The sequence below is a fragment of the Ogataea philodendri genome (genome assembly GCF_020536065.1).
Source record: "Ogataea philodendri strain CBS6075 chromosome Unknown scaffold3, whole genome shotgun sequence".
Classification (NCBI taxonomy): domain Eukaryota; kingdom Fungi; phylum Ascomycota; class Pichiomycetes; order Pichiales; family Pichiaceae; genus Ogataea; species Ogataea philodendri.
The window spans coordinates 155,021-169,702 of record NW_025764099.1 but is presented as its reverse complement, the minus strand read 5'-3'; the positions used below and the strand labels follow the sequence as shown (position 1 = coordinate 169,702).

General features: G+C 46.9%; 12 protein-coding genes and 1 pseudogene across 13 annotated transcripts; 8 read left to right on the top strand and 5 right to left on the bottom strand.

Moving 5' to 3' along the window:
* Positions 1-147: 147 nt before the first annotated feature.
* On the top strand, positions 148-414 carry OGAPHI_005545 (uncharacterized protein; the record flags this gene model as incomplete). Its single annotated transcript, XM_046206739.1, has 1 exon — positions 148-414. One exon carries the CDS (start codon positions 148-150, stop codon positions 412-414), a length of 267 nt encoding a protein of 88 aa, XP_046059384.1.
* Positions 415-590: 176 nt separating this feature from the next.
* OGAPHI_005544 (uncharacterized protein) lies at positions 591-2,180 on the bottom strand (the record flags this gene model as incomplete). Its single annotated transcript, XM_046206738.1, has 1 exon — positions 591-2,180. One exon carries the CDS (start codon positions 2,178-2,180, stop codon positions 591-593), a length of 1,590 nt encoding a protein of 529 aa, XP_046059383.1.
* A 235-nt stretch (positions 2,181-2,415) lies between these two features.
* OGAPHI_005543 (uncharacterized protein) lies at positions 2,416-3,123 on the bottom strand (the record flags this gene model as incomplete). The annotated part of the gene is made up of 1 exon (XM_046206737.1): positions 2,416-3,123. One exon carries the CDS (start codon positions 3,121-3,123, stop codon positions 2,416-2,418), a length of 708 nt encoding a protein of 235 aa, XP_046059382.1.
* Positions 3,124-3,514: 391 nt separating this feature from the next.
* OGAPHI_005542 (uncharacterized protein) lies at positions 3,515-4,243 on the top strand (the record flags this gene model as incomplete). Its single annotated transcript, XM_046206736.1, has 1 exon — positions 3,515-4,243. The coding sequence occupies one exon, from the start codon at positions 3,515-3,517 to the stop codon at positions 4,241-4,243; it is 729 nt and encodes a 242-aa protein (XP_046059381.1).
* Positions 4,244-4,386: 143 nt separating this feature from the next.
* Positions 4,387-5,553, top strand: OGAPHI_005541 (uncharacterized protein; the record flags this gene model as incomplete). The annotated part of the gene is made up of 1 exon (XM_046206735.1): positions 4,387-5,553. One exon carries the CDS (start codon positions 4,387-4,389, stop codon positions 5,551-5,553), a length of 1,167 nt encoding a protein of 388 aa, XP_046059380.1.
* On the bottom strand, positions 5,481-6,363 carry OGAPHI_005539 (uncharacterized protein; the record flags this gene model as incomplete). The annotated part of the gene is made up of 2 exons (XM_046206733.1): positions 5,481-5,720; positions 5,995-6,363. The coding sequence occupies 2 exons, from the start codon at positions 6,361-6,363 to the stop codon at positions 5,481-5,483; spliced, it is 609 nt and encodes a 202-aa protein (XP_046059378.1).
* Positions 5,779-6,237, top strand: OGAPHI_005540 (uncharacterized protein; the record flags this gene model as incomplete). Its single annotated transcript, XM_046206734.1, has 2 exons — positions 5,779-5,802; positions 5,998-6,237. The coding sequence occupies 2 exons, from the start codon at positions 5,779-5,781 to the stop codon at positions 6,235-6,237; spliced, it is 264 nt and encodes an 87-aa protein (XP_046059379.1).
* Positions 6,364-6,495: 132 nt separating the features above from the next.
* Positions 6,496-7,689, top strand: OGAPHI_005538 (uncharacterized protein; the record flags this gene model as incomplete). The annotated part of the gene is made up of 1 exon (XM_046206732.1): positions 6,496-7,689. The coding sequence occupies one exon, from the start codon at positions 6,496-6,498 to the stop codon at positions 7,687-7,689; it is 1,194 nt and encodes a 397-aa protein (XP_046059377.1).
* On the bottom strand, positions 6,847-9,019 carry OGAPHI_005537 (uncharacterized protein; the record flags this gene model as incomplete). Its single annotated transcript, XM_046206730.1, has 2 exons — positions 6,847-7,634; positions 7,843-9,019. The coding sequence occupies 2 exons, from the start codon at positions 9,017-9,019 to the stop codon at positions 6,847-6,849; spliced, it is 1,965 nt and encodes a 654-aa protein (XP_046059376.1).
* On the top strand, positions 8,601-10,086 carry OGAPHI_005536 (uncharacterized protein; the record flags this gene model as incomplete). The annotated part of the gene is made up of 2 exons (XM_046206729.1): positions 8,601-8,628; positions 9,167-10,086. 2 exons carry the CDS (start codon positions 8,601-8,603, stop codon positions 10,084-10,086), a joined length of 948 nt encoding a protein of 315 aa, XP_046059375.1.
* A 259-nt stretch (positions 10,087-10,345) lies between these two features.
* On the top strand, positions 10,346-12,922 carry OGAPHI_005535 (uncharacterized protein; the record flags this gene model as incomplete). Its single annotated transcript, XM_046206728.1, has 1 exon — positions 10,346-12,922. One exon carries the CDS (start codon positions 10,346-10,348, stop codon positions 12,920-12,922), a length of 2,577 nt encoding a protein of 858 aa, XP_046059374.1.
* Positions 11,692-14,488, bottom strand: OGAPHI_005534 (annotated as a pseudogene). Its single transcript has 5 exons — positions 14,464-14,488; positions 13,243-13,734; positions 12,589-12,890; positions 12,125-12,303; positions 11,692-12,013 (listed from the first exon to the last, which is right to left on the bottom strand). Coding segments are annotated over exons 1-5 (1,320 nt in total).
* OGAPHI_005533 (uncharacterized protein) lies at positions 13,197-14,657 on the top strand (the record flags this gene model as incomplete). Its single annotated transcript, XM_046206727.1, has 1 exon — positions 13,197-14,657. One exon carries the CDS (start codon positions 13,197-13,199, stop codon positions 14,655-14,657), a length of 1,461 nt encoding a protein of 486 aa, XP_046059373.1.
* Between the last annotated feature and the right edge of the window lie 25 nt (positions 14,658-14,682).

Genomic DNA, 14,682 nt, shown 5'->3' with positions numbered 1-14,682 from the left:
CGGCCTGCGCCTTTTGGGTGTGGAGGGAAAAATAATCCAAATGGCACATACCCCAGCCTGACAGAAACGCGGTAGCAGCAGCTGGTATATGTGCGCGTGTTTATTTATATGTGGGTGACCAGTCAACAATACTAACAAACACAGAAAATGGCTGCTAAGAAAACCGCTAGAAAGAAGAAGGACCCAAACGCCCCAAAGAGATCTCTCTCTGCTTACATGTTCTTTGCCAATGAGCAAAGAGACATTGTGAGAGCTGAGAACCCAGGTATCGCTTTCGGACAAATTGGAAAACTGCTTGGTGAGAAGTGGAAGGCTCTTGATGAGGCCGGAAAAGCTCCTTACGAAGCCAAGGCTGAGGCTGACAAGAAGAGATACGAGCTCGAAAAGAGCGAGTATGCCAAGACTCAAGCCTAGATCTTGTAAGGTTTTCCTTATGTGCTATTATCAGCTGTATACTAGTTCCGTTGATGCGATGGCTTTGGGAGGTTTATTGAGCTTGGATGAACGTCCGGGCATGTTGTTTTGGATTTGTTTTTTCTGTTTTAAAGTCTGCGTTCTGAGTTTATACATTAATTTACTTTCCAACGCATTCAACATTTACGGCTCAGCACCGCAACTCCTTCCACGTGATGGGTTTGCGGGAAGAAGTCGAACCCGATAATGCTTTCGAGGGTGTAGTCCTTTCCCTTTTCTGTTTCCGTGAGGAAGTATTCCACGTCTCTTGCTTGCGAGTGGACGTTACACGAGACATAGACGATTCTCTTTGGGTAAAACTCGGCCAGTTGTTTCAAAAACACCTCGTCACAGCCCTTTCTTGGTGGATCCAAAATCACCGACGTCTTGTCCTTCGGGAAGTCGATCTTCTCAAACAGTTTCTCGGCTTTACCCTCGATAAACTCGCAGTTGTCGATATTGTTAAGCTCCACGTTTTTCTTGGCAAAAGCGATAGAGTGAGCAGAGATCTCCACTCCGAGAGACTTGCGCACCGACGACGCACACGAAATACTGAACAATCCGGACCCACAGTATGCGTCCACGAGGTAGTCGTCGCCGGATTTGTCCAGTGCCAGGTTCGACTTGACGTAGTCGATCACTTTCGGAAGAATCGAGTTGTTGTTCTGGAAGAACTCGTTTGCAACGAAATCAAACCGCAGACCGTTCACGTACTCGCTCACAATCGCGTTGTTGTCCGTAACACAGGTCTTGAACTTGTCGTCCTGCTCCAAAATTGAAAGCTTACCCATTTCGTCTGTGGATCCCTTCACTTCGTCCTTGTTGCGTCTAGTGTCCTCTCTGAGCAGGACGGTAGCACCCTTGTGCTTTATCTCGCCCTTTGCAGCTTGCGACTCCAAACGAGCACGCTCATTCTTCATTCCCTGTCTCACGATCTCTGTTCCAATGATACAGTCCTCGATATCCATCACCTCTCCAGGATACTCTCTGAGAGGAACTTCGCGCCAGGATGGACGGCCCTTGGACCCAAATCCAAAGTTGGGTCTTGTTTTCGCGTCCTCGTGGCGACTCAGCTGATAGTGCGGCGTGAGCTTGGTACGGTACCCGTACTTCAAAGGACTTGCAACAGTTTTACCAACTTCCGGCAGTTTACCCAAAACACCCAGCCGAGGAGCGAAATACTTGTATGCGTTGACAATGGTGTTGCGTTTAAACTCGAGCTGCTGTTCGTACTCGATCGGCTGGTACTGGCAGCCGGAACAGGCTCCAAAATAGCGACATCTGATGAGGTCCTGTTTTCTCAAGTCCGACGACTTGTCGATACTCAGCAAGTCGGTGTCAACATGCGTGTGTTTCGTCATAAACACGCGCAGAGTCACCACGTCGCCCGGCATGCCGAACGGAACAACAGCGATCTGCTTTCCGCCTGGAATCTCTGGATGCGGTAGCAACGCAAGACCCTCGCCGTTGGAGGAGTATTTGAGGATCTCCACAGACTCAACCACTCTGTTGTACTTCTTGCGCAGCTCGGAATCGTTCAGCACCTTGTTGAGTGGGTTTGAAACCTGCTCAAGGGTCAGGTTGTGCTCTTTGCAGATCTGGGGGATTTCATGATTCAGCAACACTCCAAGCGGAGAAGTAGGCTCTGGGTTCTGTTTCTTGGCCCGGTGTCTTTTCACCTTTCGAGGCCCACTCTGAGCAACAGTAGGAACAACTTTGGTCGGCATAAGAACTCTTTTTAAAGGTATACGGACTAGTCCAACTGGCATAAAATTTTTTTGTAAACACATCCGGGCTGTGTAGTCCTTTATCAACCAACTACAGCACGAGAGATTGCAATCATAACGAGTTCAAATCAGAAAAGTACAATTAACGTATTGCTTACATAGTGGCGGAACTCACTTCACACAGTGTTACTGTTTGTGATTCTCCGCGGCGGACAGAGTGGTGCTATGTCATTTTTCAAACAATCACGCAGCAACCGCCCTTTTCCTCGGTCGATGCTTTTGTTCCGGTAGCAGGAGCAGTTTTGGAGGCAGTCGGCCTGTCGGTAGCGGGAGCAGCAGGCGGAGCCTTGCCGGCCATGACGCTGGCACAGACATCAAACACTTTTTTCACGTTCTCGCCAGTGATGGCAGAGGCTTGCAGGTGGCCAAACACGGTTTTGCCGATCTGGGAACTCACCTCGAGCTCCTCTTCCTTTGTGACGAGCTGGTCGTGGCTAAGCTCGGCTTTCAGGTCGCATTTGGTCCCGACTAAAATTATAGGCACATCAGGCTGGTAATTCTGGACCTCGGGGACCCACGTCTCTATGATATTAGCAAGCGACGGCTGCGAGTCCACGGAGTAACATGCAACTACCACGTCGACGTCGGAGTAAATGGGCGTTCTTAAGCCCTCGAAATCTTCTTGGCCGGCCGTATCATGCAACGAGAGCTTGAACGTGGACGAACCGCTGGAAATCAGACAGTTATAAGTTTCGAAAATCGTCGGAACGTAGTCCTTATGGTTGGCGGGCTTGCCGTCCTTGTAGTTGATCAACAACGAGGTTTTACCACATCCAGAATCTCCAATGACCACGATTTTAATTTCTTTCACCCCGGTCTGAGAACCCTCAGTTTGAGAAAAGGACTCCAAGTTGGCAGGGAGCTTATAATCTGAAGCGGACATGGGAATCTGTCGTGCAAATGAATTAGTTTCTCGTGTCCTCAGGGCAGTATATATATTTTTACCGAAATGTTTAATGTGCCAGGTCAGTTAAGAAAAATGCTACCAGCCAAGCCGCATCCGTGCACCACCATTTTTGGCCGTGGTCTAGATGTCAGACATTCGCTGAACAGCATCGTGCAATTGTCCGCCGTATCACGGCTCACAATGCCCATGTCGTCATGCATCGTTTCTTACTCTATTGAGTGATTTGCTCAGGTCCTATTCTTTGGTTGCATTGACCCCTTTTTAATCCACTCGTACCAAATCTCGCGATTTCAAGATACACACGACCATTTTCTCTAAAATTGGAAGCATAAACATAAATTTCACCAAGATAAACATAAGGTATTAAATGGATAAGTTCTATGTGGACCCCATAGCGAGCGGAGGAAAGTTCCGTTTGCTAGAGCAGTCGGATCTGCCTACCCCCGACCCGGATCTTCAGTTCAAAATAGTCATTGTGGGTGACTCTGGCTGCGGAAAGACTTCGTTGTTGTCGTCGTATATCCGAGGCAGTTTTCCAACAGAGTATGAACCAACCATCTTCGAGAACCACCGTGCATTTCTACAGGACAGCACAAAACAACACATACTCACGGTGGATCTCTGGGATACGGCTGGTCAGGAGGACTATGAGAGACTCAGAAGATTGAGCTACCAGGACTCTAATTTGATCATTTTGGCGTATTCTTTAGCCGCAAAGGACTCGCTTTTGAACATCCCAGAGGTGTGGGCTCCTGAGATCCTTGGGTTCTGCGACAAGACCCCAATTGTGCTTGTAGGCCTCAAATCGGACGTCGCTAAAAAACAGGTTACCCCAGCAGAGGCGTACAACGTTGCTAAAAGCATTGGTGCTGTCGCACACATTGAGTGCTCGGCCAAACAGATGTACAACGTGGACCAACTGTTCAACTCGTGTGTCAACGTTGTGTACAACAAACACCAAGCCGCGTCCAGAGAAACTGCAAGAGACTCCAAGCGATTCAGCAAGGGCCATTTCAGAGGCGCTAGCGCGGTTCACGCAGCACCCTCCATGTCTTCCAAGGACTCTCGTGACGATTCATGTTGTACCATAGTGTAAGATCTTAATAGCTTTATCGACATTATGTAATCACGATTAATTATTTTGGCAAAAACCCTGCGCGTGTTTACTGCAAAAACAACCGTTCTCTTGCAAAAAATCTTGGTCTGATTTATTCGATGCAATGCTCAGAGTCTTCTGTTATGGCAACTGAGGATCTAACAAGTACGTTCAAAAATGACTCTGGGCTCCAGCCAGAGTCCTTTTATACCACGAGAATGGATCCTTATCGGTTCAGAATCCGGTCCAGACTTCTGAAATTTGTCCAGGAAGAAACACCCCGACTTGCAAAGGCTCAACGGACGTTTGCTAACAAATGGCTGGATATCTACTTCACTTATTCGGCCAACTTGGGATCGCATACTTTCTATGTTCTGTGTCTTCCGGTCCCGTTGTGGTTCGAATTGCCATACCGAGACCTGGTCTATGTACTAGGATTGGGCATCTTTCTGTCCGGTGCAGTGAAGGACTACCTGTGTCTCCCAAGACCCAGATCTCCGCCGCTAGTGCGGAAGACCATGAGTCATTATACCGCAGAGGAATACGGATGTCCTTCCAGCCACTCGGCTAACGCATTTGGTGTGTTCTTGTTGCTCTCCCACGCCATAATTACCAATCTGGACCATATCAACACCCATACAGCTATGATCCTTTTGCTTGTGCTTTTTGTTTACTTGTTTTCAATGGTTTTTGGCCGCGTTTATTGCGGAATGCATGGCATAGTTGACATCGTGGTCGGCTCAACTATCGGAGGTCTGGTTGTGCTGTTCCGTTGGGCAACAAAGACCAAGTGGGACACTTTCCTGGCAAACGGATCGATGCTGGCACCGATCAGTGTGATTGCGATAATGTACTCGTTGATCTACTACCACCCTTTGCCAATAGACCACTGTCCATGCTTCGAAGACAGCGTTGCATTCATCGGAGTGCTGATCGGGCTTGATCTGGCCTACTGGGGACTCTCAATCTCCTCGTTCCGTGACCCTCGCTTGGAGTACACCGGTTGCAGCAAGTTCGAGCTCGCAAAACTCGGCTACTTCAAAACCGGCCTGAGATTGGCGGTTGGTATCGGATTGCTGGCATTTTGGAAGGCGTTTTCCAAGCCATTGATTTATAAACTTCTGAAACCAATCCACGCCCGTGTCTTTGCGGGCCAGGCAGACAAATTGAGAAAGATGTCTGATTGTGCTGCTTTGCAACCTCGCTACAACCTGAATCTCATTGTGAGGGTCTGTGTTTACACCGGCATAGCAGCTCTGGCTGTGTCTATGGGCGTGGTGTTTTCGTATCTAGGACTAGCATTGGACTGACTGTTGAATATAGACATCTGTTGTATCACTACCACATTGTATCTGTTGTAATGCTGGCTACCATACTTGCCAAACTCGATGTGACTGTCAAAAGTCCACACCTCGCACCTCCCCGTATTCCCACCTGGTGGATTTTTCAGAAAAGTGCGGCGTAATTTTTCACCTGGCTGGTGCGGAAATTTTTAGAGAAAACTAAACCTTTAAACATATTCATACAACAGCAAAATGGAAAACGACAAAGGAGAACTCGTAAGTGTTGAGAGATGAGAGACGACGGGGCCAGCACATTCGGACAGCAACAATATCAACAACAAAAGAACGGATTCCAAAGGAATCTTCCTCGGTTTTATGACCGGTTTGTTGAACAACATACTGTGAAGCAAAATGCTGTTTTTTGTGCCCAAGCCCATGTCGGACTCGTTTGCTTGAATTCTAACATACCAGGTTGAATTGTACATTCCAAGAAAGTGCTCTGCCACTAACAGAATCATCAAATCCAAGGACCACGCTTCTGTCCAGATCAACGTTGCCAATGTTGACGAGGAAGGAAGAGCTATCCCAGGCTCTTACACCACCTACGCTTTGTGTGGATACATCAGAGGAAGAGGTGAGGCTGATGACTCCTTGAACAGACTTGCTCAACAAGATGGTTTGCTCAAGAACGTCTGGTCTTACTCCCGTTAAGCAGAATGTATAAACTAATAAGAAACAGATAGGAAGATGAGAGGTTACTACACGTGTACTGTGTGGATCCTGGTAGTAAGACTGTTTGTAAGTAGACCATTGCTGGGCTTTTGTAACGGAGAACATCTGCTCGTTGCAAGGTTTTGCTAGTTGGGCATTTTCCAGTTACCCTACCTAAAAAATTTTCCATCCACCGAACGGATCTAGTACATATAATCTGAAAAAAATTTACTCCTTCAAATACTTTTACTGTACAACATGGCCTCCGACAGTATCCAGGAAGTTGACTCCAATTTGATCCAATCTAACTACGATAACGTGGTTTACACCTTTGATGAGCTGAATCTGAAGCCAGAGATCATCAGAGGTATTTTCGCTTACGGTTACGAACAGCCTTCTGCTATCCAGCAAAGAGCTATCTTGCCAATCACTGAAGGAAGAGACGTTCTCGCACAAGCCCAGTCCGGTACCGGTAAGACTGCTACCTTCACCATTTCCGCATTGCAAAGAATCGATGAGAAGCTGAAGAAAACACAGGCATTGATTCTTGCCCCAACCAGAGAATTGGCCCTCCAAATCCAAAAGGTTGTTTTGGCCATTGGTATGCACTTAGACCTGACTGTCCACGCTTCTATTGGTGGTAAGGCTGTCCAAGAGGATATCGAAGCTTTGAGAAACGGTGCCCAGATCGTTGTTGGTACCCCAGGTAGAGTTCACGACATGATCGAGAGAGGTTATTTCAAGACTGATGCCATCAAGATGTTCATCATGGATGAGGCTGATGAGATGTTGTCCACCGGTTTCAAAGAGCAAATCTACAACATCTTCCGTTTCTTGCCAACCAGCACCCAAGTTGTGTTGCTCTCTGCTACTATGCCTCAAGATGTTTTGGAAGTTACCTCCATGTTCATGAGAAACCCTGTCAGAATCCTCGTCAAGAAGGACGAGTTGACTTTGGAAGGTATCAAGCAGTTCTTCATCGATGTTGATGAAGAGCAATACAAATTCGACTGTCTGTGTGACCTGTACGACTCTATCTCCGTCACCCAAGCCGTCATCTTCTGTAACACCAGAAGAAAGGTTGAGATCTTGACTCAACAGTTGACCGAAAACAACTTCACTGTGTCTGCTATCCACTCCGACTTGAGTCAACAGGACAGAGACACCATTATGAACGAGTTCAGAACCGGTTCTTCCAGAATCTTGATCTCCACCGACTTGTTGGCCAGAGGTATCGATGTCCAACAGGTTTCGTTGGTTATCAACTACGACTTGCCATCCAACAAAGAAAACTACATCCACAGAATCGGTAGAGGTGGTAGATTTGGTAGAAAGGGTGTGGCCATCAACTTGGTCACCAGAGAGGACACCGAAATGCTCAGAGAAATCGAGAAGTTCTACTCCACTCAAATCGTTGAGATGCCTTCCAGCATTAGCGACCTGTTCGACTGAACTAATAAGACTTGAACTTTCAGGTTTGCGCCTTTTACATGTGATTTTATATAACTTGTGTAAGACCCAAGCATGCACAAGGTTGGTATGTTATTTATTTTGTTTCGTCCTTTTTGTCCTCTAGCTCGTCAAGTTTCAGGTCGTCTTTGAGACCTGTCTTGACGTCCTTGCTCCGCTCGTTCTCCTCCTTGATCAGCTCGTCCTGTTCTTTCAGAATACTCAGCTTCAGAGCGTCATCGTCTTGGAACATCTCCAATTTGGCAACGTTATACAGCTCATCTGGAATCGACGTCAGAACACTCAGTAGCGCATCGTAGTAACTCTCAAAGTCATCCGCATGCTCTCCGTATGTGAACGCCGACGACAAAATCAGCAAAGACGAAGGGATCTTCTGCCTCAGTCGCAGGTCCAGCCAAATTTTGAGGTCGTCTCTCAACCGGGCTGGAGAAGCTCCAATGGTCTTGATACCACGCGAGGCACACGCAACTTTCAGTTCAGGCACACTCAGACTCTCGACTCCCTCGTAGTCAATGGCACGGTCGTCCTTGATGATTCTCATTAATTTGTGTCTGATCTGGTATCTCAAGATCTCATCTGTTCCATATGGAGAAATACCCATGTACCTCGACATAGCCACAAGCTGGGGACGGGAAAGATTGTCAAGAACCTGGTCGTTTTTGAAACATCTGGCAATTTTCGTCAACTCTTCGTGACTCGGTTTGAGTCCTTTGTTCAGGGTTTTGAAGAATTTGACAAACAGCTCCTTGTCAGCGTCGTCTATCTTGGTTGGCAAAATCAATCCGCTTTCACGGAAAGTCTTCTGGATGAAATTCGAGGCCTTCTGCCTTGTATTTGCAAGATTCGAGGTCTTTCTCTTACGGTCTTTTTCAGATTCGTAAGTGGACGGAAGCATGTTTGGGAATAGCTTCAATGCCACTGGTAGCAAGATCTCGGCAAATGGAACAAGAATGAACACCGAGAAAGGGACAAGTCGCAAGATGTCCGTGGTGGTTCTTGTCAACTGATTGGTTTCTCTTCTGGTCAACTCATGTCCAGCCAACATCTTAATCAATAATTTAGACGACACCTTCACCTCGTATCCTAGAAGCTTGGTTCCATGCCAGTAGTGCTGGACCTCCTTCATGATTTTCTGTCTCAATGTCAACGCTGGTGGCGGGCCATCAGATTTGACAACTTCCTTCTTTCCAGAGTCCTTTTCGCTCGAGCTGTACAGCCGAATCGAACGATATATTTGAGTTCTATTTGCTATCACCAGCGGACTCACTGTCCGCATAGTTTGCAGCCCAAGTGGTCTCCCAATCCTGAACATAATAAATAATTAAAGAGTAGATTAGATATATTTTTTTCTACTCCTTGTCGAGATCATCTTGACGCTTTGCCGGACACGGCTTTACTTGGAGTTGACAAAATTGGCCGGAATTTCTTGGGAATAACCAAAAAGACACGATCGAAACAGCAAAGAGCGATGCCCACCAACCGTTGTTCAACACTATCGAGTCGGGCCTTAAGCACGGGGGGTGCTCTGTCAATCAAATCTCCCTGGTGCAAGGAAGTGACAGAATCACAGTAAATTATATTCTCTTTGCCCCAAACATCATGAGTTCCAGTGTTCCTGGATCGTTTCCTGCCATTTATAACGCTGTTGATGAACAGGGAAGTCCGGATCCTGGGCTACCGCAACTGATTAAGCTTCGAAACAACCTGAAGCTCGAGTACAAAGATACGCTAAACAACCTTATCTTACTTGAACTAATCGCCATCTATCTAGCCGACCGATCGTTTTTCAGGCTGGTGGTGAGAATCTCGCTACAATTGTTCCTCTCAAGCATAAACATTCACACATTACGCCAATGGATAGAGTATAACCTCCTATCTATGAATCAACCGGTCTCAGAGGAGACCATTCGCACCCAGTACAAATACTTCAAGACCACGATTCTGGTAGAAATCTTTGTGATCAATGGCCTCGCGTTTTTGGATCACTTGTTCATTTTCCGCAATTACGCTCAGTTGCCTCACATCTCGTTCGAATCGATGACATCATATCTTAATTCTCATACAAAAAATGCAATTGAATACTACCAATCGAAACAGACGTTCCAATACTACTCAGTGCTAATCAATCTCATCGGAGAAGCGCAACCCACGGGTCGGCTAGGTCTCTTGATTTTGGATTGTGCGGTACTTTTAGGCCAATATATCATGTACAGCCTCATATTCTGGCAGAAAAAAATAGAACCTCCAAAGCCACCGGATGAAACGTCAGAGTTGATGCAAGACAAGGAGGATGGATACCAAGGTACAATCACGATATTCAACGTGGAGATGTTCCCCAACGTTGGCTTCACCAAGCTCTGGAACAGCTTTACTATGTAATTAATCTTTACTCACGCTTTACGGTGTAAGGGCTTTTTTTTCCTTCCTTCCCTCCCCAGTTTTGAATATGCAGGCGGATGGATATATTCTAGATCGGAATTTAGGGAGCGATATTTTGCAGTACAATAAAACTAGGCATTTTCTAGTGAATTCGTTCAATTTGCGCCCTTCAACCGTATCATCATTATTGATACGTCTGGTTGGTTAGTGAATACAGAAGATCTCTCGTCATTTAGAGCCGAGAGTCCGTGGGCAAAACATGACAAGCGAGGCAAGCATCTCAGACAGCGCGTCTCAGAGCTTGTACGATGGTTCCATCGAGTCCCAAAGCACCTACTTTGGGCAGGCTGACTTCGTCGATGTCTCCAACAAGCTTCTTGCGTTCCACACCAAGATCTTGCCGGCTGATAATTACAACTCTCCGTACTATAGTCCATTGACCAATACGAGTGAGCCAAAACCAATCGACAAGCTGATCAACCGGTTTTCGATCTGGAAGATGATCATCAAGCAGCTGATCTTCTACTTCAAAGAGATCAGTATCTTCAAAAAACAAACATATCTTGGAAACAAGGCAATGTTGGAGAATCTGGAGCTGTTGAAAAAGCAAACAAACGGCAAGCTTAAGTTCAAAGGCTCGGCTTCAAAGGCTCTCAGAGGATCACTAAGCAACAATAGTATGGCTCAGTCTGATCAACAGAATGCCCAACAGGAGTCAATGCTGAACAAGTTTGTCCAGACATCGTTCTTGCCCGTTGGTGATCTGTCTGTGTTATCCATCTCCACCACCCTTTCGAACTACCATAGTTCGCTCGCAGAGAAGGAACTAATCACCCACAACCAATTAACCCTCAAGATCATCCCCCGTTTGGAAAACTTGAAGGAGAGTCTCAACGAAACCATCAAACAGATTGCTTCTTTGAAAGGTTCGGATGATTTTAAGACGTCGGATCTCAAATACGAAATCGCAAAGACAGGTGCCGTTCTTGCAGACTACATCACATCTGTGGAATTGCTTACAAAGGGCGAAACAACAACGTGTCTTGGAACCCATCTCAAGTTTACTAAATTGGAGCCAAAGAAGGACCCTTATTTGTTGCGGTTGAAATTGGACCTCCAATTGAAAGACCAGCTGTACACCGAGGCCCAGCTGAAGGAAAGCTATTACGATATTCAGCATAAAGGAGTTCAGTTAGAGAACATCCTGTACACTGAGGTCCAGAACTGTGTGAAGAATTTCGTCAATTTGATCAACACTGAACTCGATGCTGTCAAGGATAACATGGTTAGCGAGTTCATGAACGGGTTCCTCAAAAACGATTTCGGTATCGACTGGGACTACTTCATTCTCAACGACAACGCAAAGAACCTTTTGAAGGTTAATGCCAAAGATTCCATAATGAAAGTGAAGCAGATCCGAAAAAAATCAGACGTCCAATACCCTTACCAAAAAGAACGCATTAGTTCATGCTTGCTTTCCGGCTTCCTCGAAAAGAAGTCCAAGTATCTTAAGAACTACTCCAAGTTCTTTTACGTGCTCACGTTCAACTTCATTCATGAGTTCAAAACTGAAGACCGGAAGAAAGAGAGACATCCTCTCAACTCCTACAGTTTGAACGACATGAAAGTCAGTGCATCTCCTGATGACGCGCGCAAGTTTGTCATCAGAATTTCTTCGAACCGGTCCACGGATTTCAAAACCAAATTTACGTTCAAGTCTCCTTCTCCGGAGATCACTGCAATGTGGCTCGACCATCTCTCAGACTTGTGTTCTCTACAGAGCCCGCTCGAGAGAAACAGTCCGGCAAACACCGCTGCAATTGCTCCTTCGTACACCCCATCTGTGTTGAACATGAGCACCGCCGGTGACGCAGCATCTTCTTTCAGAGAGGACAGTGGCTCGATTTCTGGCGAGTCGTCGAGCAACCTGAAAGCTCAACTGGAGAACAACAATATTTCCTCCTCGTCATTGCATCTTCCGACTTTCCAATCGGTTAAGAAGGGATCTCCTCAGGAGACACCCGCCCCAGCTGCTCACCATCGCAGAGGCGGAAGCACATCTTCGATTCCTGCATCCTCCACCAGTTTCCCAGCCTTGCATCGACACCATTCTTCCGGAAGTTCCACGTCCCAGGCCTCGGAAGGGCTCTCGATCCATTCAACAACTCCTACGTCGCCTCCAAACGCGTCCAATGGTGTTGCTAAGATTGTGATCAACTCCGAGACAGGAGCTACCGAAGAACCTGGAGACTACTTCAACTATACCGCTCCGCGCCCAAGAGTCGCCAAGCGTGTCTCGAGCGGAAAGAGTACTCCACCGGGCCAGCCCCAAGGATCCCAGATCCTGCGTCCATCATCCCCATCCCATCTTTCCCAAGCCAGACAACCACCTGCTCAACGAGCAACATCGCCAAACATGCTCAATAAACCGAACGTGCCAAGCTTTTTGGGAGGTCACCATTCTGCTTCGGCTTCCCAGCTTTCTCCGATCAATTCACTTACATCCATGAAATCTGCATCTTCTCTTTCTGTTCCGTCAAAGACAGGACTTGTTAGAGGGCGGGAGAAGCTCCAAGCGCAATTGAAGAAAGCCGCTTCCAACAGCAACCAAACCAATCTCAACGGTGCTATTTTGGAGTTCGGCAGCTCGTCCATGGGGTCCTCAAATAGCTTAAAGCTTCCAACACCATCTGGATTACCACAAACCCCGGGTATTTTACCATCCAACTCCATCGGGGATGTTTTCCCAGGAAGCGACACACCTTCAAGATCAGTTTCGTCTTCGTCTGATCCGCTGAAGTCTCCTAAACCATCGTCTCCAGACGGCTACTTCTAAGCTGAAGCATAAGATTGAGTATATTTATCTGTCACTTACCATATAGTGTCAATAAGAAATATTAGGGCCCATAGCTAAAAATTAAGTAGACAAGTAAAAACATACACAGACATACTTGAACACGAACGTATTGGCAATTGGTGGTTCCAATACATGACCAATTGAATATTGTCACCCACTTAAAGCAAATTTCAGGTTTTCTAGCGAAGGAAAACGCACCATTACACGTTTTTTAGGGGACCGCGATTTGTTTATATAATATATTGATCTACAAATGTCTGGAAGACAGCGACCTAAAGGTGAGGATTTATCTCAGGGACAACTGAATTCGTCTTCTGTGCTCGAGAAGACTGGATCTGGTCGACTGGGAAAGTTGTTATCGCAGGAGTCTGCCGAAAGATCTTCTCTGCCACATACAAATGACGATTTTGAAGAAGAAGATGACGGGTTTGTTTTTAAAAGAGGTTCACAACCACAAGCACCCAAGAAAGCTCCAGGTAAACGGGGCAGGCCTCCAGGCTCTAAGAACAAACCAAAAGCGTTGGTAGAGAAGCAGACCTCTAAACGACAAAAACCAAGCGTGACTGCCCCAACAACCAAACGCACAAAGACATCCCTACTTGACGAGCTAGAAGAAGATCCCATTGAAGGGTCAGACGAGGAAGATGATAAGATTTTTTCTCTGGAGACTATCCCAAAGCCAAAGCCAAAACCAAAACCAAAACCTAGAGCCAAACCCAAAGCTGCACAACCCGTGGAGAAGCCCAAACGAGGGAGGAAACCTAAAGCGAAGCCAGCTGTGGAGGAAGCTCCTGTTGTGGAGCAAGAAGAGGAGATCGTTGAGGAGACTGTTGAGCCTACAAAGTCAGTCCAGCCAAAGAAGTCCGCATTATCTCAATGGCTATCGCAAACACGAACCAAACCGGTCGATTCCAATACGGCAAACACAAGCAAGCGCCGGTCATCGTTGAGCAACCGAGGAAAACGACTTTCTTCAGTCGGCAACGGATTTGTGGCCGAGCCGCACCCCGAGATCCCTGACGAGGAGCTTTACAAGCATATTTCTCAGGACCTTCCTGATCCGCACAAGATGAGACAGTTACTGGTTTGGTGTGCCAAGCGGGCGGCCAAAGAGACTTCGAAGAAAAAGAACAGCACTGCGAAGAACATTGCGAACGTGATCAAGGATGAGATCATCAGGGATCTTGCAGACGGCAAGATTAGCACGAGCTGGTGGGTGGCAGATAACGACGATTCGGAAACCGACCAGCGGAGCAATGCAGACCTGAATAAACCAATTATCGTGCGACCAAACCGGGCCAACCAGGAGAACTTGCAGACACTGGAAACGTTCGAAAAGAAGTTGGAAGAGCTTAATAAGGAGGAGGATCAGTGGAGAGAATTAGGTCGGCTGGCATTGCCAGTGAAAATCGAGTTACCCGAGAAAAATGACTCGCAGGCGTTGGTGGACGGGAAGTTGGGCGAGATCGCGGACCAACTACAGGTGTTGGAGACGTACCAGAAACAGCTGGATAGATTACGACTGGTGCGTGTTTTGGAGAACATCAAGCTAATGGTGCACAAGCTGAAGCAGTCAAAGAATGCTGTGAACGAGCTGACAGAAAAGAAGATCCGGGAGATCTCCGCCAAGATGACACAGCTGATCGAGCACGACGACGAGGGCCACAAGTTCTCGTCTGTGGATCTCTTAAAAGGGTTTTCGGAGCTGGGGTAAATGTATATTAGACGTGTGGACTATA